The sequence below is a fragment of the Zophobas morio genome, unplaced genomic scaffold, assembly GCF_036711695.1.
Source record: "Zophobas morio isolate AGI-343-1 ecotype UQ-CSIRO unplaced genomic scaffold, CSIRO_AGI_Zmor_V1 ptg000008l, whole genome shotgun sequence".
In the NCBI taxonomy this organism is placed as follows: Eukaryota; Metazoa; Arthropoda; class Insecta; order Coleoptera; family Tenebrionidae; genus Zophobas; species Zophobas morio.
The window spans coordinates 11,084,631-11,108,177 of NW_026972113.1; the positions used below are offsets into that span (position 1 = coordinate 11,084,631).

The 23,547-nt window shown below is 37.1% G+C and overlaps 4 protein-coding genes across 9 annotated transcripts; 2 read left to right on the plus strand and 2 right to left on the minus strand.

Annotated features, from left to right (window-relative positions):
- Positions 1-1,134: 1,134 nt before the first annotated feature.
- On the minus strand, positions 1,135-6,389 carry LOC135124868 (atlastin-like). Its single transcript, XM_064050090.1, has 7 exons — positions 6,130-6,389; positions 2,877-3,017; positions 2,673-2,828; positions 2,326-2,617; positions 2,087-2,271; positions 1,847-2,038; positions 1,135-1,800 (listed from the first exon to the last, which is right to left on the minus strand). The coding sequence occupies exons 1-7, from the start codon at positions 6,316-6,318 to the stop codon at positions 1,135-1,137; spliced, it is 1,821 nt and encodes a 606-aa protein (XP_063906160.1). The 5' UTR covers positions 6,319-6,389.
- Positions 6,390-7,624: 1,235 nt separating this feature from the next.
- On the minus strand, positions 7,625-13,542 carry LOC135125333 (atlastin-like). 3 transcript variants are annotated; one of them, XM_064050829.1, is made up of 7 exons: positions 13,454-13,542; positions 9,424-9,564; positions 9,220-9,375; positions 8,880-9,171; positions 8,641-8,825; positions 8,401-8,592; positions 7,625-8,354 (listed from the first exon to the last, which is right to left on the minus strand). In XM_064050829.1, the coding sequence occupies exons 1-7, from the start codon at positions 13,460-13,462 to the stop codon at positions 7,689-7,691; spliced, it is 1,641 nt and encodes a 546-aa protein (XP_063906899.1). In that variant the 5' UTR covers positions 13,463-13,542; the 3' UTR covers positions 7,625-7,688. The 3 variants fall into 3 exon arrangements, with proteins under 3 accessions (XP_063906899.1, XP_063906900.1, XP_063906898.1); XM_064050830.1 differs by lacking the exon at positions 13,454-13,542 and adding an exon at positions 13,083-13,166; XM_064050828.1 differs by lacking the exon at positions 13,454-13,542 and adding an exon at positions 12,562-12,898.
- On the plus strand, positions 13,143-15,938 carry LOC135125334 (atlastin-like). 3 transcript variants are annotated; one of them, XM_064050832.1, is made up of 8 exons: positions 13,143-13,434; positions 13,481-13,621; positions 13,668-13,823; positions 13,865-14,153; positions 14,198-14,382; positions 14,434-14,622; positions 14,670-15,076; positions 15,745-15,938. In XM_064050832.1, exons 1-8 carry the CDS (start codon positions 13,246-13,248, stop codon positions 15,812-15,814), a joined length of 1,626 nt encoding a protein of 541 aa, XP_063906902.1. In that variant the 5' UTR covers positions 13,143-13,245; the 3' UTR covers positions 15,815-15,938. The 3 variants fall into 3 exon arrangements, with proteins under 3 accessions (XP_063906902.1, XP_063906901.1, XP_063906903.1); XM_064050833.1 differs by lacking the exon at positions 15,745-15,938 and adding an exon at positions 15,361-15,706 and having other exon boundaries at positions 13,150-13,434; XM_064050831.1 differs by lacking the exon at positions 15,745-15,938 and having other exon boundaries at positions 13,144-13,434; positions 14,670-15,303.
- A 224-nt stretch (positions 15,939-16,162) lies between these two features.
- On the plus strand, positions 16,163-23,013 carry LOC135125336 (eukaryotic translation initiation factor 4B). Of its 2 annotated transcripts, XM_064050835.1 has the most exons (9): positions 16,164-16,295; positions 16,415-16,549; positions 21,085-21,266; positions 21,320-21,442; positions 21,499-21,709; positions 21,761-22,261; positions 22,310-22,438; positions 22,488-22,563; positions 22,619-23,013. In XM_064050835.1, the coding sequence occupies exons 1-9, from the start codon at positions 16,286-16,288 to the stop codon at positions 22,722-22,724; spliced, it is 1,473 nt and encodes a 490-aa protein (XP_063906905.1). In that variant the 5' UTR covers positions 16,164-16,285; the 3' UTR covers positions 22,725-23,013. The 2 variants fall into 2 exon arrangements, with proteins under 2 accessions (XP_063906904.1, XP_063906905.1); XM_064050834.1 differs by having other exon boundaries at positions 16,163-16,295; positions 21,761-22,438.
- The last annotated feature ends 534 nt before the right edge of the window (positions 23,014-23,547 follow it).

Sequence of the window (23,547 nt, forward strand, 5' to 3'; positions counted from 1 at the left end):
CTCTTTATGACCTTAAAACATCTGCAAGATTTCAGAGCATTCGGTTTTGTAGTTCCTGATTAAATCAATAAAATATATTTACGCATTCATTAATTTTTTTGAGTCACCCTGTATATGCAAATCCAAAAAATATGAATGGAGTGATAGATCACAAGTACAGGCTCATCATATTTTGTACATTTTAGATATGATTTATTCCACAAACTTTTGAGCTGACGTCATCAAGTTTTTGGAGGGGATAAGCAAATATTTTTTGACTAAAGATTTATGATGCTCTTTATAGCCTTAAAACATCTGCAACATTTCAAAGCATTCTGGTTAGCAGATTAAAAATTAAATTTCAAAATGTTGTTTTATAATTTTGATTTTTTTTCCAAAAATCTGGACCTTTCGGGTGAAAAGTCGATTCAGAGTTGTAAACTACATGTGTAGGACTATGTTATTTTATACAATTGAAAACCCATTTACTATGTACAATTTTGAAGTGACGTCATCGCATTAGTGGTGGGGATGATTAGACAAATTTTGGTTAGCGTTTTACCATCTACATGATATTCTTAATATAAGTACAAAATTTCACAACAATCGGTCGAGTACTTTCGGAGATTATCTGTCTAATAAAAATCCGGGACAACAGACGGACAGACAGACGGAAATGGGAGACCTATTTCTTCGTCTTCTAGAGGTCATGAAAGATCGAGAAAACGTAAAAGTAGAGAGTCGGCCGACGGACTCGATTACAATACTTCCTTTGCTTACGCTCTGGAAGTAAAAAGATTAATTTTCTTATAGCTAGTTAGCACTATGTTATCTTGAGAAAACAACAAATATTGTCATTTCCGAGAAAAAAATTTGGGTAAAATTTGTCAAATATTGTTATTCTTATCTTGGTAAATAATAGAACTGATTTTTGTAAACGAAGTATTCCATGAACAATTTTTTATCATTGGCGCAATTTCTTTTATCAGGTTTTATACACATACATTTAAATTATCTTTAAATAAAATTCCCCCATGATGTTTCAAATGTCCTTGAAAACAGCTTTCCAAAAGAAAAAAAACCAGCTGGCGTCTTTATTGAATTCAATTTATCTACAAAATTTTATAAACAACATTTTCGAAAATTTCATGTATCTTAGAATTTAAAAAAAGTAACACAGACTGCTACAATTGCAACAAATACAACTACTACCACAGACTTAACAAATTCCCTGCCAAAATTAAGACTTCCACCCCCTTCTCCACTTTCTTCTGGATATTTTGCCTCATTTCCAACCTCATAGTTTTCTGTAACACCCCTGTTAACCTCAACTTCCTCACTCTCCTGACCCCGTTCTTCACCCTCCATCACTACAACCCCACCTCCATCCGAGCTCCCTCCTACAATCGAAACCCCATCCTCCACTCTACCCCTAAAAAATTTTCCAAAACTCGTACTCACTGCCCCCCGACCAGCCTCCCAAACTCTCCTAACGTTACCCGAAGCATGAGAAACAACTCTCTTCGTTTTCTCCGAATTTTTTATTTTGATCACACACTCCCCCAGACCCCATATGACCAAACCTCCCCCGACCCCAAGAACCAGACCAGCCCTCAAACCCACAACGCTGCCCGCAATCGCCGCTTTCAAGACAGCGCCGGCGGTTGTCGTCTTCACGGCGGTGATCACAGTGGTCACTTTGACAGCAGCCACACCAACGGTAGTACCACCAGTGGTGTACGAAAACACTTTCTTGCAGAAATTGCGAAGACTTTGTTCTTCAAATCTAGGTCTGTGTTTTTCGAAAACGCTATTGAGTGTCTGGAAGAAATTATTATTATTGTTAACATAAAAGTGGGAGTTTTACTTGTTTTAGACGCTCCTTGCAACTCCGGATCATCTTCTTGGTACCCATTTTTGACACCTTGGTTCCAAAATTTTGCAAAATTTTCATTTTTTCTTCATCGGCTTTCAAGAAAGAGTCACACTGTTCGACTTGCTTGGAAAATTGGTCCACAGCTTGTTTTAAACACTTTTGGTGGTAAGCTTCAGCAGTTCCCTAGAATTACAAGTGAAAAATGGTACCTGAGTACTAAAATTGTTGTACCGCATAGATCGTTTTGATGTTGAGTTGCTTCCCGTCTTTGAAGTGGTTGCCATACACTTTTATGAGTTCGAGCAACCCCTGGACGGTGACGAACTCGCCGTTGATCTTCTTCGGTATTACATTCTCCGGTGCTAAAATAGTTTCGACGAACGTTTCGACACAACCGAGAAACTCATCATCAACACCTACCGAAAAAAACACACACAATCAGACGTTAAATGTAACCATGGTATACTGACAGTCAAAATCTCCGTCAAATTTCGGATTCGTCGCCACATCTTTGCCCGGATGTGGCATCAAAAAGCACTCAACTTGCTCAAAATTCTCCTCTATGGTTTCTTGTATGCTGGTCAACTCCTCCTGGTGGGACTCTCTATGTTTTCGGAAAACTGTCTCCAATAACATTTTTCCACCCTCGAAACCATAGTCGTACTCGAACGGGTTCTCCCAGTCTCTGACCAAAATCACCAGCTTTTGGAACGGTTTTTCGGGCGAGTTTTCACAGTAAGTGCCTCCGTAGCCCGTGAAAACCTACGAAAACTGGTGGTACCACAATAGCTAAACTATATTGTTAAGTCGTCAGTACTTGTAGGTTTTTGAGGTGGTCCGTGTTGGGTTGGTTCTTGACATTGTAAATTTGGACCGAGCTTATGAGAACGCTGAGAGCGAAGAGGGATGCGGATTGAGTACCGGAGGTTGTGTGATCGGCGGTACCTTGAGTGTCCATTAGAATGATGGCGATCTAAAACATACTTTTGATTGCGGAAAACTGATTATAGCAGAATTTTACTTCTTCGTTTGATTCGGTTTCCGTTAGGAAGATTTCTGGCCACATAAGAATTCCTTCTGTGATTCCTTCTATAGTGGACTTCCACGAGAATCCAAGAAATAGCTTGTCGTGTGAATCTATCCACTTTTCTATTTTTTGGGTCTAAAGAATTATTTTTTAGAAAATCGGAATATTGGAAGAACGAGAAGACGGTGCAAAACAATGAAGGAAATGGGATAAAGGAGATGTTAAAATAAAAGGAGTTGGGAGTGGATTGACGAAAAACAAATATAACGCCAAAAAATGCTAAAAAATGGATCCAAAAAACACGTCGAAAAAAGCGACTAAAAAAAGTAAGAAAAACACGCCGAAAAAAGCGACTAAAAAAAGTAAGAAAACTAAACGATAGAAAATATCACAAAAAAGACAATGTTATAAAATTAGTCTAAAGAGTTTAGACAGTACTTCCCTCGCTGTCGGAAACGTGACGACTGCATGCCTATTATGTTTTTTTTCGCAGTGGATTTCAAAGAATTCGGTTTTATAGTTCCCAATTAACTCAATAAAATAAATTCACGCATTCATTAATTTTTTGAGTCACTCTGTATATGCAAATCGAAAAAATTTTAATGGAATGATAAATCACAAGAAGAGACTCACCATATTTTGTACATTTTATATAGGATTTATTCAGCAAAATTTTGTGGTGACGTCATAAATTTTTTAGAGGGGACGACCAAATACATTTTGATCAAAAATTTACCATGCTTATGATAATTTTAAAACATCTTCAAGATTTCAAAGCATTCGGTTTTGTAGTTCCTGAGTAAATCAGTAAAATAAATTTACGCATTCATTAATTTTTTTGAGTCACCCTGTATATGCAAATCCAAAAAATATGAATGGAGTGATAGATCACAAGTACAGACTCATCATATTTTGTACATTTTAGATATGATTTATTCGGCAAACTTTTGAGCTGACGTCATCAAGTTTTTGGAGGGGATAACCAAATATATTTTGACTAAAGATTTATGATGCTCTTTATAGCCTTAAAATATCTGCAACATTTCAAAGCATTCGGGTTAGCAGATTCAAAATTAAATTCCAAAATGTTTTTTTACAATTTTGATTTTTTTTCCAAAAATCTGGACGTTTCGGATGAAAACTCAATTCGGAGTTGTAAACTACATGTGTAGGACTATGTTCTTTTATACAATTTAAAACCCATTTACTATGTACAATTTTGAAGTGATATCATCGCATTAGTGGTGGGGATGACTAGACAAATTTTGGTTAGCGTTTTACCATCGACATGATATTCCTAATGTAAGTACAACATTTCACAACAATCGGTCCAGTACTTTCGGAGATTATCTCTCTAAGAAAAATCCGTGACGGCAGACAGACGGACAGACGGACGGACAAACGGACAGACAGGCAGACGGACAGACAGACGGAAATGGGAGACCTATTTCTTCGTCTTCTAGGGGTCATGAAAGATCGAAAAAACGTAAAAGTAGAGAGTCGGCCGATGGACTCGATTACAATACTTCCTTTGCTTACGCTCGGGAAGTAAAAAGATACCAAAAAAAATTTTTTAAATTGGTCTAAAGAGTTTAGACAGTACTTCCCTCGCTGTCGAAAACGTGAAGACTGCACGCCTATTTATCCTTTTTTTCGCATTAGATTTCAAAGCATTCGGTTTTGTTGTTCTTGATTAAATCAATAAAATAAATTTGCTCATTCATTAAATTTTTTTGAGTCACCCTGTATATCCAAATCCAAAAAATATGAATGGAATAATAATTTACAAGTACAGACTCATCATATTTTGTACATTTTAGATAGGATTTATTCAGGAAAATTTTGGGGTGACGTCATCAATTTTTTGGAGGGGATAACTAAGTAGATTATGATTAAAATTTTATCATGCTTATCATAACTGTAAACCATCTGCAAGATTTCAAAGCATTGGGTTTTGTAGATTCCAAATTAAATGTCAAAATGTTGTTTCGTAATTTTGATTTTTTTTCCAAAAATCTGGACGTTTCGAGTAAAATCTCAATGTGGAGTCATAAACTAGATGTGTAAGACTATGCTATTTGATGCAATTTAAAACTCAATTACTATGTACAATTTTGAAGTGACGCATGAATCATATTAGTGGTGGGGATGATTAGACAAATTTTGGTTAGCGTTTTACCATCGACATGATATACCTAATATAAATACAAAATTTGACAACAATCGGCCCAGTGCTTTCGGAGATTATCTAACTAATAAAAATCCGGGACGGCAGACAGACGGACAGAGGACAGATAGACGGAAACGGGAGACTTATTTCTTCCTCTTATAGGGGTCATGAAAGATCGAGAAAATGTAAAAGTAGAGAGTTGGCCGACGAACTCAATTACAATACTTCCTTTGCTTACGCTCGGGAAGTAAAAATCACAATGAATAACAAAAAAAGTAACAAAAAATTCTACAACACACAAACAAAGCCAAAAAATTCGAAAGAAAAGAGTCCAAAATGATACCACTAAAAAAAGGAAAAAAAACACAAAAACTACAAAAAAAAGTTAAAAGAGGCGACAACAGAGGGCCATTAAAAAGAGGTCAAAAAATAGATAGATAGATCTTTATTGGGGACAATAACTGACCAAGAAAAGCGAAAATGCGCTACAAAAAACGCAAAGAAAACAGCAAAAGAGGAGAAAACAACATAAAAAAATATGACAAAAATTGACAAAAAAAAGGTGAAAACATAAACTTCAAAAAAAATCGAAAGAAAAAAGAAACAAAAAGCACAAAGCGACAAAAAAAGGGAAAGAAAAAAGGTCGAAAAGACAAGACTAAAAAAAGTCAGAATGCACAAAAAACGAAGAAAAGCTATTAAAAAGAACAACAAACAGCCAAAAAAACAGACGAAGAAAAAGGAAAAGAAAACGCGTCAAAAAAACGACAAAAAAGCAAAGACAGAAGAAAAAACGACAAAAACATAGGACAAAAAAATAAAAAAAAATAATAGAAAAGATAAAAAGAGGTGACCTATTAAAAACAGGTCAAAAATGGGGAAAAAGACGAAAAAAGATGGAAAAAGGTCCAAAAAAACTAAAACTAGAAAAATCACAATAACTGACAAAGAAAACACAAATAAAGCACCAAAAGGGGATAAAAGGGATAAAAAATGCGTTGAAAAATCTTAACAAAAATATTATACAAAAAAAAGCAAAGCAAAAAAACGAAAATGAAAGATGAGAAATAAGATTACCTTTTTTTTAAGAAAATGTAGAAAAAAATTCAGAACAAAAGATTTCCCTTGCCTGAAAATCCCAGCCACTGAGATAACACACACTTTCCGGTCTTTCAAAACGCTGTTCTTCAACACATTTTCGACTTCATCCGTAAACAAAATTATCTTGTTTTCTTCAGCCAGCTTAAATATTTGCAAAGGACGCATTCCTAAGCCTTATGTAAATAACTCAGAGGGAAAAAAATAATTTGGGAGCTAGTTCAGCAGTGACATGGAAACACAATTGGCAAACTTTGGAACGAGATTAACCATAGATTAACTGATAGTCTGTGCGTTTTCAGATAAGCACACCTGTAAACTTGAGAAAACGTAAAAGTAGAGAGTCGGCCGACGGACTCGATTACAATACTTCCTTTGCTTACGCTCAGGAAGTAAAAATATACAAAAAATACCAAACAAGCCAACAAAAAAAAAGGAGAATAAAAACGGCAGATAAAATTGAACACAAATTACAAAAAAAAAAACACTAAAAAAACACGGAGTAAAAACCAACAAAGGAAAGACCAGCAACTATAAAAAAACAATAAAAAAAATCGAAAACAAAAGTAGAAAAGAAGGTGGAAACGAAAAAACACTGCAATTAGGCGTGAAGAAAAGCGAAAAATTGCGACTAAACAAGGGCAGTAAAAAACACAAGAAATTACCAAAAAACTTCACAAAAAATTGAAATACAAAAAGACAAATAAAATGCCACAAAAGCGCTATAAAGGAATGCGAAAAAATATATACAAATACGCTTAGAAACCACAAATTTTGTGCATTTTAGACAAAAGTTATTCAGCAAAATATGAGATAACGTCATCAAGTTTTTGATAAACAAACAAATTTTGATTGGGTATTTATCATCTTACTATAACCTTAAAACATTTGCCAGATTTAAGCGCAGTCGATTTTAGAGTTTCTAAGATACTTTATAATATGTTGTATAATTTTCTTTGCAAACATCTAGACGTCAATCAGTCCAGTAGTTTCCGAGAATATCGGTTTAATAGAATCACCAACAGACAGACGGTAGACACACAGACGGAAACGCGGATCCACTTTTTATGTATATTGTAGGGATCATGAAACGTCGAGAAACATGAAGGTATCCATTCATCGCATGAACGCTATCGCAATATTTTTCCAGCTTAAGTAAAAATTAACATAATAAAGAAAAATATTAATTTTCTTATAGCTAGTTAGCAGCATGTTATCTTGAGAAAACAACAAATATTGTCATTTCCGAGAAAAAAATTTGGATAAAAATTGTCAAATATTGTTATTCTTATCTTGGTAAATAATAGAACTGATTTTTATAAACGAAGTATTCCATGAACAATTTTTTATCATTGGCTCAATTTCTTTTATCAGGTTTTATACACATACCTTTAAATTATCTTTAAATAAATTTCCCCATGATGTTTCAAATGTCCTTGAAAACAGCTTTCCAAAAGAAAAAAACCAGCTGGCGTCTTTATTGAATTCAATTTATTTACAAAATTTTATAAAAAACATTTTCGAAAATTTCATATATCTTAGAATTTAAAAAAAGTAACACAGACTGCTACAATTGCAACAAACACAACCACTACCACAGACTTAACAAATTCCCTACCAAAATTAAGACTTCTACCCCCTTCTCCACTTTCTTCTGTATGTTTTGCCTCACTTCCCACCTCACACTTTTCCGTAACACCCCCATTAACCTCAACCTCCTCACTCTCCTGACCCCTTTCTTCACCCTCCATCACTACAACCCCATCTCCATCCGAGCACCCTCCTACAATCGAAACCCCATCCTCCACTCTACCCCTAAAAAATTTTCCAAAACTCGTACTCACCGCCCCCCGACCAGCCTCCCAAACTCTCCTAACGTTCTCCGAAGCATGAGAAACTATTTTCTTCGTTTTCGGAGAATTCTTTACCCCGATCACACACTTCCCCAGACCCCACGTGACCAAACCCACCCCGGCCCCAACAACCAGACCAACCCCCAAACCGGCAATGCTGCCCGCAATCGCCGCCTCCAACACAGCGCCGGCGGTTGTCGCCTCCACGGCGGTGATCACAGTGGTCACTTCGACAGCAGCCACACCAATGGTACTACCACCAGTGGTGTACGAAAACACTTTCTTGCAGAAACTGCGAAGACCTTGTTCTTCAAACCTAGGTCTGTGTTTTTCGAAAACGCCATTGAGTGTCTGGAAGAAATTATTATTATTGTTAACACAAAAGTGGGAGTTTTACTTGTTTTAGACGCTCCTTGCAACGCCGGATCATCTTCTTGGTACCCATTTTTGACACCTTGGTTTCAAAATTTTGCAAAATTTTCATTTTTTCTTCATCTGCTTTCAAAAAAGAGTCACACTGTTCGACTTGCTTGGAAAATTCGTCCACAGCTTGGTTTAAACACTCTTGGTGGTAAGCTTCAGCAGTTGCCTAGAATTACAAGTGAAAAATGGTACCTGAGTACTAAAATCGTCGTACCGCATAGATCGTTTTGACATTCAGTTGCTTCCCTTCTTTGAAGTGGTTGCCGTACATTTTTATGAGTTCGAGCAACCCCTGGACGGTGACGAACTCGCCGTTGATCTTCTTCGGTACTACATTCTCCGGTGCTAAAATAGTTTCGACGAACGTTTCGACACAACCGAGAAACTCATCATCAACACCTACCGAAAAAAACACACACAATCAGACGTTAAATGTAACGATGGTATACTGACAGTCAAAATTTCCGTCAAAATTTGGATTCGTCGCCACTTCTTTGCCCGGATGTGGCATCAAAAAACACCCAACTTGCTCAAAATTCTCCTCTATGGTTTCCTGTATGGTGGTCAACTCCTCCTGCTGCGACTCTCTATGTTTTCGGAAAACTGCCTCCAATAACATTTTTCCACCTTCGAAACCATAGTCGTACTCGAACGGGTACTCCCAGTCTCTGACCAAAATCACCAGCTTTTGGAACGGTTTTTCGGGCGAGTTTTCGCAGTAAGTGCCTCCGTAGCCCGTGAAAACCTACGAAAACTGGTGGTACCACAGTACGCTAAAGTATATTGTAAGTACTTGTAGGTTTTTGAGGTGGTCTGTGTTGAGGTGGTTCTTGACGTTGTAAATTTGGACCGAGCTTATGAGAACGCTGAGAGCGAAGAGGGATGCGGATTGAGTACCGGAGGTTGTGTGGTCGGCGGTACCTTGAGTGTCCATCAGAATGATGGCGATCTAAAACATACTCTTGGTTGCGAAAAACTGATAATAGCAGAATTTTACTTCTTCGTTTGATTCGGTTTCCGTGAGGAAGATTTCTGGCCACATGAGAATGCCTTCTGTGATTCCTTCTGTGGTGGACTTCCACGAGAATCCAAGAAATAGCTTGTCGTCTGGATCTACCCATTTTTCTATTTTCTGGATCTAGAAAATTATTTGTTAGAAAATCGGAATATTGGAAGAACGAGAAGGTTGACAAAATAATGATTTGCTGATGCAAAAGAATGAAGAAATTGGGTTAAAGGAAACACCAAAAACACGTCAAAACAAAGCGACTAAAAAAATACGAAAAAAAAAAAAGGCGAAAAAACGAACAATGGTGAAAAAAGCGTCAAAGAAAAACGGGAAAAGCCACAACAAAACTACAAAAAAATGAATCAAAAATACGACAAAAAAGGAGAACAAAAGGCGAAAGAAGGTATTAAAAAAACCTATAAAAAAGTTAGAGAAAGTGAAAAAAAGGTGAGAAGAAGCGACAACAAAGAATGATAAAAAGGGGGTCAGAAAAAAATTAAAAAAAAAAACAAAAAATATAAAAAAAAGACAAAATCTGACCAATAAGACAATAAAAAACGATAAAATTGGGTAAAAAAGACGAAATATGAGGAAAAATGGGTCAAAAAAACGAGAAATCATGGCAAAACGATAAAAATGCTACAAAAAAGAGGCCAAAAAAGCGCTTAAAAAAAAAACGAAACAAAAAAGGATGAAAAGAGGTGAAGAGAAGGCGAAAAAAGATGCCAAAAAAACTAGAAAAATCACAAAAAATAACAACAACAAAAAAATGAGAAAAAAAACACCACAAAAAAAGAACGAAAGAACAAAAGGCTAGAAAAATGCTACAAAAAAAAGAAGACAAAGAAAACCACAAAAAATGAAAAAAAAAACGACAAAAACAGGTGAAGGTCACGAAAACAAAGGGCGATAAAAATGGGGTCAGAAAAAAGATGAATTAGGTCAATAAAAAATGAAAAGAAAAGATACCGAAAAAATGAGAAAAAAGTCATAATATGTAATAAAAAGTAACAAAAAATTCTACAACAAAAAAAAAACACAAATAAAACGACAAAAAAATGCGAAAGAAAAGGGGCCAAAAAGATGCGACTAAAAAAGGGGAAATAAAGGAAAGTCAAAATATGCAAAAAAACAAAGAAAAGCTATTAAAAAGGACAACAATCATTCAGAAACGACAAAAAAGGCGAAGAAAAAGGACCAAAAAACGCGCCAAAAAACGACACAAAAACAAAATAAAAAGAAGAAAAAAGCGACAACAAAGTACCATTAAAAAGACGACAAAGAAAACACGAAAAGTGAAAAAAAGAAACAAAAAAACGACAAAAAAAAAAGAGGTGAAAGGACACGAATACAAAGGGCGATAAAAATGAGGTCAGAAAAAAGATGTAATAGGCGAATAAAAAATTAAAAAAAGATACCGAAAAAAATGACAAAAAAATTCTACAACAAAAACACAAACAAAGCGACAAAAAGATGCGACTAAAAAAAACTCAGAAAATGCAAAAAACAAAAAAAAAAAATACACCAGCCAAAAAATGGGGAAAAAGACGAAAAAAGGTGGGAAAAAGATGCAAAAAAACTAAAACTAGAAAAGTCAGCAATAAATATGCTACAAAAAAAAATACAAAGGAAGCGCCAAAAGAGAGGAAAATAACAAAAAAAAATGGCACAAAAGAATAATATAAAAAAAGGTCAAAACAAAAACTTGAAAAAAAATCGAAAGAAATAAGAACCAAAAACCAAAACTACGTGACAAAAAAGGAGAAAAAATGCTACAAAAATTGATCAAACAAAGGGCGAACGAAAAGGGGTCAAGAATGTGACCAAAAAAAAGAAGAAAAACAGCTGAGAAAATGTAAAAAAAACGATAAAAAAGCTATTAAAAAGGAACAAAAACAGCCAAAAAACACAACAAAAAAGTACAAAAAACATGAGGAAAAAATGCGACAAAAAACAAGACAAAAAAATACTATATTATAAGGCGATAAAAAAGGTGAACAAAAACACACAAAAAATTAAAACACAACAAAAAACAGTCAAAAAAGAGACGACAAAAAAGACGAAAAATGCGACAAAAAAATGAAAAGGCGAAGAAAATAGACCAAAACATGTCAAAACGACAAAAAAAAAGAAAAAGTCGCCAAAAAGAGGGAAAATAAGATAAAAAAATGCGATAAAAAAATTACAAAAAAGGTTAAAACAAAACTTCAAAAAAAAGCGAAAGAAAAGGGAATACAAACCACAAACAAAGCAGTAAAAAGGAGAAAAAAAGGCTACAAAAAACATGCAACAAAAATTTATCAAAGAAAAGGGAAATACAAAAAGGTCATAAAATGTAAACCACCTATTAAAAAAAAACAGCCAAAAAAGAAACAATAAAAGAAAAAAAGAAAAAACCACAAAAAATATGAAAATAAAAGATATAAAAAAGAGGAAAGAAAAGGGACCAAAAACAACACAAAAAAATGTATCAAAAAAAAGGTGAAAGAAAACGGACTGAATAAACCTGCACAAAACAAAATAAAAGATAAAGAAAAAAATAAAAGAAGGGACTAAAAAAGGCAACAAAAAACACAAAAACTGATAAAAACAACACAATGAGACGAAAAAGAAGCAACCAAAAAAGGCGAAAGAAGCGACAACAAAAGGTGATAATAATGAAGGAGTGAAAAAATGGCGAAAAAACACTAAAGAAAGTACCAAAAAAGGAGAAAAATGGTGACAAAAATTTGGTAAAAAAAAAGTGAAAAAAAACTTCAGAAAAGACTAAAGAAAAGAAACAAAAAACAGGCTAAAAGTACGTAAAAATAGTGAAAAACTGTGCCAAGTGACAAAAAGGCCATAAAAAAGCGGCCAAAAACACGATTCAAAAAATGTCGACAAAGATGACAAAAAAGACACAAAAAAGAGGCAACAAAAAGACAATAATACCCATAGTACTTTGTACATTTTAGATGGGATTTACCCACCAAACTTATGATTACGTCATCGACCTTTTGTCAGAAACTAAAATTGTCACGAATATAATTTAAAAAAAATGTGAATAAGCGAAAGCTAAAAGAAAATGCAAAAAATTATACAAAAAAAGCAAAGCAAAAAACGAACATGAACACGAAATAAGGTTACCTTTTTTTTAAGAAAATGTAGAAAAAAATTCAGCGCAAAAGATTTCCCTTGCCTGAAAATCCCAGCTACTGAGATAACACACACTTTCCGGTTTTTCAAAACGCTGTTCTTCAACGCATTTTCGACTTCATCCGTAAACAAAACTATCTTGTTTTCTTCAGCCAGCTTAAATATTTGCAGAGGACTCATTTCTGAGCCTTATGCAAATAACTCATAGAGAAAAAAATAATTTGGGAGCTAATTCAGCAGTGACATGGAACACAGTTGGCAAACACTGATACCGCGAAATTATCAATGAATATAACATCCAAGCGAACACAGCCAGTTGAGTTCAAGGTTTCTTCGTGATTCGGGTTTATTTTTATTTGTTGTGTGTGACTCATACCGGCTGCAACAAATGCTACTACCAACTTGATAAAGATTTCTATCACCAAACAAAAATCACACAATATGCCAAAAACATCTATGGCCAAAATAGCCACCAGAAGTTTCTTCAGAATCATTTTTAACAACAAACTTACTTGTCTTATTTTTCAAACTCTCGTTCACTCCAATGGAAATCCCGACTATAAATAGTCCCCATTAACGCGACTGAATAAACGGAAACCACAACCTCTAACCCAAAAAACCCAAAGATAACTTTATCTCCACCGTTGCAACACCACACCAAACCGTTTTTTCGCCATGGAACATCCACACCCTCTGCAACTTTTCGAAGCCGACCAAAACAACAAAATAATTTTAAACCCAGACGTCCTAAAAATCCTCAAAAGCGCCAACATCAAAAACAAGAAAGTGTGCGTCTACTCAATCGCTGGGGCCTTCAGAGAAGGAAAATCCTTCCTTTTGAACTTTCTCGTCCACTATTTTAAGGTAAGTACTACCCACTTACCACAGTCATAGTACCCACAGTTTCCAGAACGAAAATGAAGAAAACTGGCTACAAACGAAGAAAACTCTGACCAAAGCTTTCCCTTTTAGACCGGGTTTTGAGCGCGAAACCGTCGGGGTACTCATGTGGTCTGAAATTTTCACCACCAAGCGCGCCAACGGCGACGAGGTACCACTCACTTAAGGGTATTCAAACCTTCAAGGTTTGTTTTCAGGTTGCTGTGATTATTTTAGACACTCAGGGTACTTTTGACCACAAAACGGCTTCAGCGGAGTACACTGCGTTTTTCGCCTTAAGCGTACTGGTGAGTTCCGTGCAGATGTATAACCTCAAGGACGAAATCAACATGGATCACCTGAAAGCTCTACAGGTACTAAAAATGTTGAAGTTGTGGTACCACAAAAAGTTTAGCTGTTTTCAGGGTACGGCAAAATGTTCACGAACAGTTCAAGCGAACAACCCTTCCAGAAACTAGTGTTCGTGGTTAGAGACTGGAAGTACGACCACGAGTACCCATTAGGGGCTGAAGGTGGAACGAAGTACCTCGAAACGGTGTTCAAAAAACAGAAACTGTCAAACAAAGAAGAGTTGCTTGAAATACAACAAAGCATTGAAGAGAATTTTGAAGAAGTGAAGTGCTTTGTGCTACCGCACCCCGGAAAAGCAGTCACCGGTGTAGATTTTCAAGGACACTTCAAAGGTAAAATATAACCCACTTGAGTCACTACTAAAGTCCCTTTTTAGATGTTAGTAAAGATTTTCTAAAACACGCTCAAGACTTAGTGGAAACTCTTGTATCCCCACAAAATTTGGTGGTGAAGAATGTCAACAATGAAGAAATTTCGGCTGAAGGCCTAGCCAACTTGCTCGAAACTTTGTCGCTGAGTTTCGAAGACGGGAAACGTCCAGATGTTGCAGATATTTTTATTGTAGTAGAAAAAGTCTTGCGTAAAACCTGTGTGACAAAGCGCTTGTTTCAGGTGGTGGCCGAGTTTCACTGGGACGTGCTTACAACCAAGTGTGTCACAATGTACAAAGAACTACTAAAAAACTGTAAGTCCGAAAAACAAGCTGAACAAAACAAACAAAAAGTGTTGGAAGAATTTCAAAAAAGCAGGAAAATGGGAAACAAACTGTTACAACGAGTAAAAGAAAACCAACTAATTAATGTAAGAAAAAGTTAACTAACGTCGACAAAATTTAATATGTATTGCAGGAACTCGAAGAACTGTTCCAGGAGTACCAAAACAACCAGTCTTTTTTGGGCAAGATGGCCACCGACGCACGAATTTACGTAATGGCTGCCGTAGTACTAATAACTAGCATTAATTATCGCAAGTGGACGAAAGTCCTTCTGAAGAACACTCTCAACATTAATAAGAAGTACTTCAAGAAGATGGTTGTCGACACGCTCTCACAAGTTATCGCCAATGTAATCGACTCCTTTGGCAAAACTGAAAAAAGGAAGAAAAAGTCGGTCCGAAAATCATCCGATGAAGATGAAGAAACGACCAAAAGTGACAAAAGAAAGAAGAAATCTTCGAAAAAAAAGTCTGACAGGGATGAAGAAAACACAGTTCTTCAAAATAAAGAGGAAAAAATTGGGGGACGTGGGGGATTGATGTATGTTTTATTTGCGTTGGTGGTGGCTTTGGTGGGAGTTATATTTGTAATGAGTTCGAATTCCACAGAACTAACTTTAGTGTACGCTCACCCATATTTGTTTTGTTTTATCGCACTTTGTGCTTTTGCTTGTATTTGTCTTTTTTGTTACACTGTACATCATTAGATTAGATATAGTGCTTGAAAGACGAAGAAAGTTCTCAATAAATTTTACTAAATTCTTAAAATTCCATGTTAAAAACCGCAAGTAATCTGGCGAGGTTGAATATTCGTTGGTTTAACAGGATAGCAGATGATTGAGGAGGTAGGAGAAGAAGTAGGATGACGACACTTTGACAAACTAGCGCCATCTACCAAACGCTGTTCGGGTTATATTTGCATTCAAAATGGCTGCACTGACCTTCTACCGCTCTTTCAACGTCTATGATCCTGTTCCGAGATCGAAGATCCAGGCTCGTCAGCTCTCATTTTCTCACGATAGATTATGATGTTGAGAGCCAAACTCAACAAAATTCATATGATCTCTCTTTCCTTCTCATATTTGTTTTGTAGCAGAAGTTGCACTAGAAAATCAACAAAATAAAAATTAAAAAAACGTATTAAATAAAGTAAAGAAGCTTCATTTTCTAATTTTTCTTTTCGACTATTTACTTTTGATGTTGTTTTAGGTCCCAAAGTCTCAAATTTCTTCAAGTAGACGACCTAATAAACTTTTTACGAATGCTTTCAAAAGCTTAAAAATAATAAAGCATGAAGAGATTAAAACAAGTGTAACTTCTTAAAAATTTGTTTATTTGAGTAATGTAGTACAACTGTCGTAAAAAGTAAATTTTGTTGTTAATAAATAAACAATATGTTGGTATTTGTAATTAGATATGCAACCCACACTGCAGTTGTGTAAGTAAGACAGCCTACTTCCACCAATATCTACGCAGTTACAAAATCGTTGTTTATTCGTTCAAGGCGACCCCAATCAACTAAAAATAACTCCCCCAAACCAAAACAAAACCCGCCACAACAACCCCCGCCTCTACAACCCCCATCCCTCGTCTTTCCCCACCAAAATTTCAAATTTCCCGCCGCCCCCTCTCCCAACCCTCTGTCATTCGTGACATTTCAACGTCGAGTACGTCAGTGACAGTGCTTTTGCAATAAATTAAATTAAGAACATTAAACCAACCGCGTTTGTTTGTACTCTAACCAACTAGCATGGCTTCAGGTAACTTTTCGTATAAATTCCACCACCCCGCTCCATCCCGCGTCCCCAAAAAGCCCACCCCGTCCCAGACCGCGTGCACGAATCCACCTTATTGTAAAATGAATCCGTTGCAATTTCAGCGAAAAAGGGCAAAAAGAACAAAGGGAAGACCCTGGCCCTGATCGACTTCCTCCAGGAGACCCCGGGGGCCGTGGCCACCATGCCCATAAGGAAGACCACGACCAACTGGGCCGACGAAGTGGAGGACAATCATGGTAGGTTTACTTAACCTAGAATTTGAGTGTGCATGTGGAGGTGCGGAGATCGATCTCGGGGATCTGGGGCAGGGGCGGGGGCGGCGCGATAAGGGCGCCGCGGGGGATCGAGATTGGCGTGCTATTAATATGTTTTCTAGAATGAGGACGTGCGCCAGAATTTGAGGCGCTTGTGGCGAAAATTTTCGGGAATTCGGGATTTGGGGTTCGAGGGGGCGATTTTTGCTGGAAAGTTTGTCGTAGCTTGTGTTTACGGCGTGAAGGCCGCCAGATGGCGTGGGGTGATATTGGGGTGATCTGATTGGCCGGAGGCTCATACGTCATCCAAGGCGACCATTTGTTGCTTTGTGATACTGTGGAAATTAATATAAAACATTTGATAAAAATTTATGTTTTTTACATTATTGATATGTTTATGAGGAAGAACTCGATTATGATGATCTTGTATTAATTTCGACTTCATAATATGTGTGACGCAGTGTTGCCAAATGCTCTAAACGAAATAACATGTTGAACATAATTCTAACCTCAAATTCACCATTTTAATTCACCACTTTGTATTGAATATCTGAAATCGATTGGACTTTCATTATCTAACTTTAAAATTGTTTAAGATGAATCTGACGAAAGTGGCTAAATTTTCAACTTTTTTATATATATTATCTATAAATCGATAATTTGTCTGTGTAAGTGAAGTCAAATTGATATTGCCATTTTTTTCTTAATGTATATAATTTTTTCCAATAATGGTGATTTTTTTTAATAGAAAAATAAAGATTTTGCAATTAAGCTGCGCCCCCCCGACCCATGACGAATAAAAAACTCGTCACAATTGAAATGAGGGTGGGTGGGCGGAGTTTATAATTTTTGTCATTAGTAAATTGATCGATAAATGTGTGGGCTAAAATTTAGTATTTGAAACATGTTTTCAGTTCTTATTGTCAAAAACACGCATGTTAAGAAAAAAAGGCAAAATATAAACCCCGCCCACCCGCCCTCATCTCATTTGTTATCATTTTTTCTTAATCGTCGTGTGCCGGGGGGCGGAGCTTAATTGCAAAATCTTTATCTTTTTTAGAAATTAACATGTGAAAGATGTTCTTAAGTAAATCGTGTTGTTCAACGAAAAAGCCAAATATAGGCCCCACCTACCCGCGCCCATTTCAATTGTGATGATGTTTTTATTAGTCGTAACTCCAGGGGCGGGGCTTAATTGCAAAATCTTGATTTTCCTACAAGAAATTATCATTTGAAACATACATTTAAGTATCGTGTTGTTATCATAACTGGGAGGAGTTACATAGTCCCGTTTTTCTGAAAATGAAGTAATTTCCAACAGTATGATAATACTTAAAACATGTTTTCGTAGTTCTTTTTACAGAAATATGAACTTTGCATTTAAGCTCCGCCCTCGGCGTGACAACGAATGAAAAATTCGTTACAAATGAGATTAGGGTGGGTGGGTGGGGCTTAATCTTTGCTCTGTTTTTTCCCTTAATAGGTGCAGGTTTAATTAAGAAAAAAGGAAAATACAAGCCCCCCACCCGCCCCCATTTCAGTTGTGATGTTTTTTTTTTCATTCGTCAAGAGCCCGGGGGCGGGGCTTAATTGCAAAATTCTAAATTTCCTACAAGAAGTTATCATTTGGAACATTTAAGTATCGTGTTGTTATCATAAGTGGGAGGAGTTACATAGTGGCCTTTTTCTTAAAATGTTACATTTTCCTAGAATATAATAAACTTGAAACATATTTTCGTAGTTCTTTGTACAGACATATGAACTTTGCATTTAAGCTCCGCCCTCGGCTTGACAATGAATGGAAAATTCATCACAAATGAGATTAGGGCGGGTGGGTGGGGCTTAATCTTCACTCTGTTTTTTTCCTTAATATATGCAGGTTTAATTAAGAAAAAAGGAAAATATAAGCCCCGATCCGCCCCCATTTCAGTTGTGATGTTTTTTTTTCATTTGTCAAGAGCCCGGGGGCGGGGCTTAATTGCAAAATTCTGAATTTCCTACAAGAAGTTATCATTTGGAACATTAAAGTATCGTGTTGTTATCATAAGTGGGAGGAGTTACATAGCAGCTTTTTTCTTAAAATGATACATTTTCCTACAATATAATAAACTTAAAACATGTTTTCGTAGTTCTTTGTACAGAAATATGAACTTTGCATTTAAGCTCCGCCCTCGGCTTGACAACGAATGAAAAATTCATCACAACTGAGATTCGGGCGGGTGGGTGGGGCTTAATCTTCGCTCTGTTTTTTTCCTTAATATATGCAGGTTTAATTAAGAAAAAAGGAAAATATAAGCCCCCACCCGCCCCCATTTCAATTGTGATGATTTTTTTTTTCATTCGCCATGAGCCCGGGGGCGGGGCTTAATTGCAAAATCCTGAATTTCCTACAAGAAACTATCATTTGAAACATTTAAGTATCGTGTTGTTATCATAAGTGGGAGGAGTTACATAGTGGCCTTTTTCTTAAAATGTTACATTTTCCTAGAATATAATAAACTTAAAACATATTTTCGTAGTTCTTTGTACAGAAATATGAACTTTGCATTTAAGCTCCGCCCTCGGCTTGACAACGAATGAAAAATTCATTACAAATGAGATTAGGGCGGGTGGGTGGGGCTTAATCTTTACTCTGTTTTTGTCCTTAATATATGCAGGTTTAATTAAGAAAAAAGGAAATTATAACCCCTCACCCGCCCCCATTTCAATTGTGATGATTTTTTTTCATTCGCCATGAGCCCGGGGGCGGGGCTTAATTCCAAAATCCTGAATTTCCTACAAGACACTATCATTTGAAACATTTAAGTATCGTGTTGTTATCATAAGTGGGAGGAGTTACATAGTAGCTTTTTTCTTAAAATGATACATTTTCCTACAATATAATAATACTTAAAACATGTTTTCGTAGTTCTATATACAGAAATATGAACTTTGCATTTAAGCTCCGCCCTCGGCTTGACAACGAATGAAAAATTCATTACAAATGAGATTAGGGCGGGTGGGTGGGGCTTAATCTTCGCTCTGTTTTTTTCCTTAATATATGCAGGTTTAATTAAGAAAAAGGAAAATATAAGCCCCCACCCGCCCCCATTTCAATTGTGATGTTTTTTTTTTCATTCGCCATGAGCCCGGGGGCGGGGCTTAATTGCAAAATCCTGAATTTCCTACAAGAAACTATCATTTGAAACATTTAAGTATCGTGTTGTTATCATAAGTGGGAGGAGTTACATAGTGGCCTTTTTCTTAAAATGTTACATTTTCCTAGAATATAATAAACTTAAAACATGTTTTCGTAGTTCTTTGTACAGAAATATGAACTTTGCATTTAAGCTCCGCCCTCGGCTTGACAACGAATGAAAAATTCATTACAAATGAGATTAGGGCGGGTGGGTGGGGCTTAATCTTCGCTCTGTTTTTTTCCTTAATATATGCAGGTTTAATTAAGAAAAAGGAAAATATAAGCCCCCACCCGCCCCCATTTCAATTGTCATGATTTTTTTTCATTCGCCATGAGCCCGGGGGCGGGGCTTAATTCCAAAATCCTGAATTTCCTACAAGAAACTATCATTTGAAACATTTAAGTATCGTGTTGTTATCATAAGTGGGAGGAGTTACATAGTAGTTTTTTTCTTAAAATGATACATTTTCCTACAATATAATAATACTTAAAACATATTTTCGTAGTTCTTTGTACAGAAATATGAACTTTGCATTTAAGCTCCGCCCTCGGCTTGACACCGAATGAAAAATTCATTACAAATGAGATTAGGGTTGGTGGGTGGGGCTTAATCTTTACTCTGTTTTTTTCCTTAAAATATGCAGGTTTAATTACGAAACAAAGTAAGATATAAACCCCACCCACCTACCCCTATCTCAGTTGTGATTTTTTATTCGCCGTGAACCAAATTGCAAAATCCTGATTTTCCTATAAGAAATTATCATTTAAACAAATGTTTATATATTGTGTTGTCAGTCGTTACTTTTTCTTAAAATAATGTATTTTCCAATAAAATGATAATACTTAAAATGTGTTGGTAATTCCTTGTACAGAAATATGGACTTTGCATTTAAGCTCCGCCCTCGGCTTGTCAACTTAATCAGCTTAATCTTTGTTCTGTTTTTTCCTTAACATTTGCCGGTTTAATTAAGAAAAAAAGCAAAATATAACAATATATAAATAAGGAAAATATTAAGCCCCACCCACCCACCCCTATATCAATTGCGATGAATTCGTTAGTGCAAGTTCCTATTTCTGTACAAAAGAATTACCAAAACATGTTTAAAATATTATTAAATAGAGTATTTTGGGAAAAGAGGGTTATTCAGCCTCCCCCTCCCCCCCCCCTCCCCAACTGTGTCTCTGTGATGAATCCTTCCATCTGTCATGGTCCAGGGGGCGGAGCTTAACAGCAAATGACAATTTAGTCCAATTTTGAAACATTTTAATTGGTTCAAAAAAAAAATTCTTGTGGTTACAGTTTCAGGCATGTACGGATAAACGTCATTTTTTTTCTTAGACATTTATGATCCTCGCTCCGCCAAGACCAGCGTCATCCTCCCCACAGCTCCGAAGGCGTCGCGGGACTTCGACGACATCATCGACAAAGTCCCCCAGGACCCCCCCTTCATCGCATATCTCACGAATTTGCCGTACGACGTCGATGAGAACGAGATTTCGTATTTTTTTAGGAACATGAAGGTGGGTATCCGTCGCACTGTCACCGAAATTCGAAACGTGTCTTTCTGCCGCAGATCGCCAACATGCGGATCCCCAAGGACGAGCGGCCCGGCGAGGTCCCGCGACTCAAGGGTTTCGGCTACGTAGAGTTCGAGGATAGGGATAGTTTACTAAACGCTTTGGTCATACCTGATACTGTAAGTGTGTCGGTGACGAAACGTCGCGGTTTGATAATTGGTGGTTTTGTTCGTAGACGATTAAGAACAGGCGGATACGAATCGAAGTGGCCACAGATTACGGTAATGAAAACAGGCGAGGGGGCCGGATGGACATGAACAGGGATCGGGGTAATCGGGGCGAGTTTTCGTCGTCCGGGGACTGGAGGTCGGGGCCGAGGCAGGAGAACACCGATATGGAGCGCCGGGGATTCAGCAGGGATAGGGATAGAGATAGGGAGAGAGACGGTGAGTCGGGTCGGTTTCAAGCGTTGTGGGTAAACTGCTCTGTGGTTGCAGATAGTTCAGGCGCTTGGCGCGACGGAGATAGGAGGAACAACCGGGACTCAGATAAGGGGTTCATCACTCGGTCGACGGACCGTTTCCGGGAAGAGCGCGACCAGGATTTCGGGAGATCCCGGGACGATAATAAGTTCGTGAGGCGGTTCGACGGGGGTAACAGGAATGGGGGGTTCACGCGGAACGCGCCGCCCCCTAGAGACGAGGAATCGAATAAGAGCGGGGAGCCGCGTCAGAGGCCGAAGTTGATGCTGACGCCGCGCACTAAGCCGGTGGAAGCCGAGCCCGAGAAGGTACAGTCGTCGACGTCGATCTTCGGCAACGCCAAGCCGGTGGACACCGCCGCCAGGGAGCGGCAGATCGAGGAGAGGTTGGCGAAGGACCATGACGGCGGGCCGCGGCGGGAGGTGAGCAGAGAGCGAAAGGAGAGGGAGGATAAGGAGAACGCGAATAAGGAGAAAGAAAAAGAGAAAGAGAAGAAGGAAAAAGTACAAGAACCTGGTTGGTATACCTTGTTTTGTTTTTTGTTTTTACTGAAGCTGGTGGTAGTTGCAGAGAAGAAACCCGAAGAGAAGGAAAAGGAGAAGGAGGAGGAGAAGACCCCCTCAGTGCAAAATCAAAAATCCGACTTCAACGGAGTCATAGGAGTCATAGACAAGGGCCACCCGAAGCGGAACGGTGGGTCCTGCAGGGGTATTAATCGAGTTCTAACGTGTTGTTGTTACAGGCGACCACGACAAGAAGGAGGTTAAAGATATCGGCGACAAACATAAATCAGAAGTCAAGAAAAGGGACGATAAGAAGTAGGTTTTGTTTTATGGGGTGCTGGGTGATTGATTCTTGTTTGTTGGTTGGCAGGGAGAAGGTGGAGAAGGAGATGCCCAAGTTGAAAAAAGTGGAGCCGCCGAATTTCGTCGCCAGTAATAAATTCGCCTATCTGCAGAACGAGGACAGCTCAGATTAATACGTTGATTTGTAAAAAGAAGCCCAAATAGTAAAATGTTTCATTATTACCCATGTTATTATTTTTTTAATCTTCAAATGTGGTGTCTGAAAGTTACATTTATACATATTATACAAATAATAAAGTATTTAAAAGGACAGGGCGTTTTTTGCAGGCGAGATCAAACACGTGTGGGGAGCTCGTCTGACGTTTTTGTATTTGTTTTTCGTGATTGTTTCTCCATTGTTCTATGATTATTATGTATGGTTCTTTTAACATTTTTTACTTATTAAATTGTATGTAATTCTTATTTTACGTTTGTTTTACATTACAACCGTTCTACCTGTTTTTTTAATCTCATCCTAAATTAGCCTGTTTATGACCCAGGTATATTTTGGAATTATTCGATTTGGATTCTGGAAAAACTGTAAGAATTATTGAAGAAATTGGCCCGAAAGTAGCTTCTGGGGTTCGAAAACTACAAAAACGTCTTTTGTTGAAGTTCAAAATTGGGCCGAACTTTTCAAAAAGGGGTAGCAATATTGTAAAGAAAATTTTAAGTCCTAAAAATTATATTTTAATTGACGATTCTGGAAAAACGGTAAGAGATATCGAAGAAATGGACCTAAAAATAGCGTCCGGGGGTCCAAATTTACAAGAAAATGTCGGGTTGAATTTAAACAATGATCAAAGATGGGCCAAAATTTTCATAAAGGGGTAGCAAATATAGATTTTGACGTGCTGATTTCAAAAATATAGCGTGGTTATGGCCCCTGTGTAAAATTTTAAAATTTTTTGAAAAATTCTGAAAATTGCCATTCTGGAAACACAATAAGAAAAAGAA

Excerpts from the sequence above, each read along its gene's own strand:
- LOC135124868 (XM_064050090.1), bottom strand. The coding sequence starts at position 6,318 with ATGCGTCCTTTGCAAATATTTAAGCTGGCTGAAGAAAACAAGATAATT. Across the intron at positions 2,618-2,672 it reads ACCACCTCAAAAACCTACAA|GTTTTCACGGGCTACGGAGG; the intron begins GTACTGACGACT and ends CAGTTTTCGTAG. Across the intron at positions 1,801-1,846 it reads GCAAGGAGCGTCTAAAACAA|ACACTCAATAGCGTTTTCGA; the intron begins GTAAAACTCCCA and ends AATTTCTTCCAG.
- LOC135125333 (XM_064050828.1), bottom strand. The coding sequence starts at position 12,750 with ATGAGTCCTCTGCAAATATTTAAGCTGGCTGAAGAAAACAAGATAGTT. Across the intron at positions 9,376-9,423 it reads AAACCGAATCAAACGAAGAA|ATCGCCATCATTCTGATGGA; the intron begins GTAAAATTCTGC and ends AGTATGTTTTAG. Across the intron at positions 8,355-8,400 it reads GCAAGGAGCGTCTAAAACAA|ACACTCAATGGCGTTTTCGA; the intron begins GTAAAACTCCCA and ends AATTTCTTCCAG.
- LOC135125334 (XM_064050831.1), top strand. The coding sequence starts at position 13,246 with ATGGAACATCCACACCCTCTGCAACTTTTCGAAGCCGACCAAAACAAC. Across the intron at positions 13,622-13,667 it reads AGCGCGCCAACGGCGACGAG|GTTGCTGTGATTATTTTAGA; the intron begins GTACCACTCACT and ends GTTTGTTTTCAG. Across the intron at positions 14,383-14,433 it reads ATGTTGCAGATATTTTTATT|GTGGTGGCCGAGTTTCACTG; the intron begins GTAGTAGAAAAA and ends CGCTTGTTTCAG.
- LOC135125336 (XM_064050834.1), top strand. Across the intron at positions 21,710-21,760 it reads TAGAGATAGGGAGAGAGACG|ATAGTTCAGGCGCTTGGCGC; the intron begins GTGAGTCGGGTC and ends CTGTGGTTGCAG. Across the intron at positions 22,439-22,487 it reads GGGCCACCCGAAGCGGAACG|GCGACCACGACAAGAAGGAG; the intron begins GTGGGTCCTGCA and ends TTGTTGTTACAG.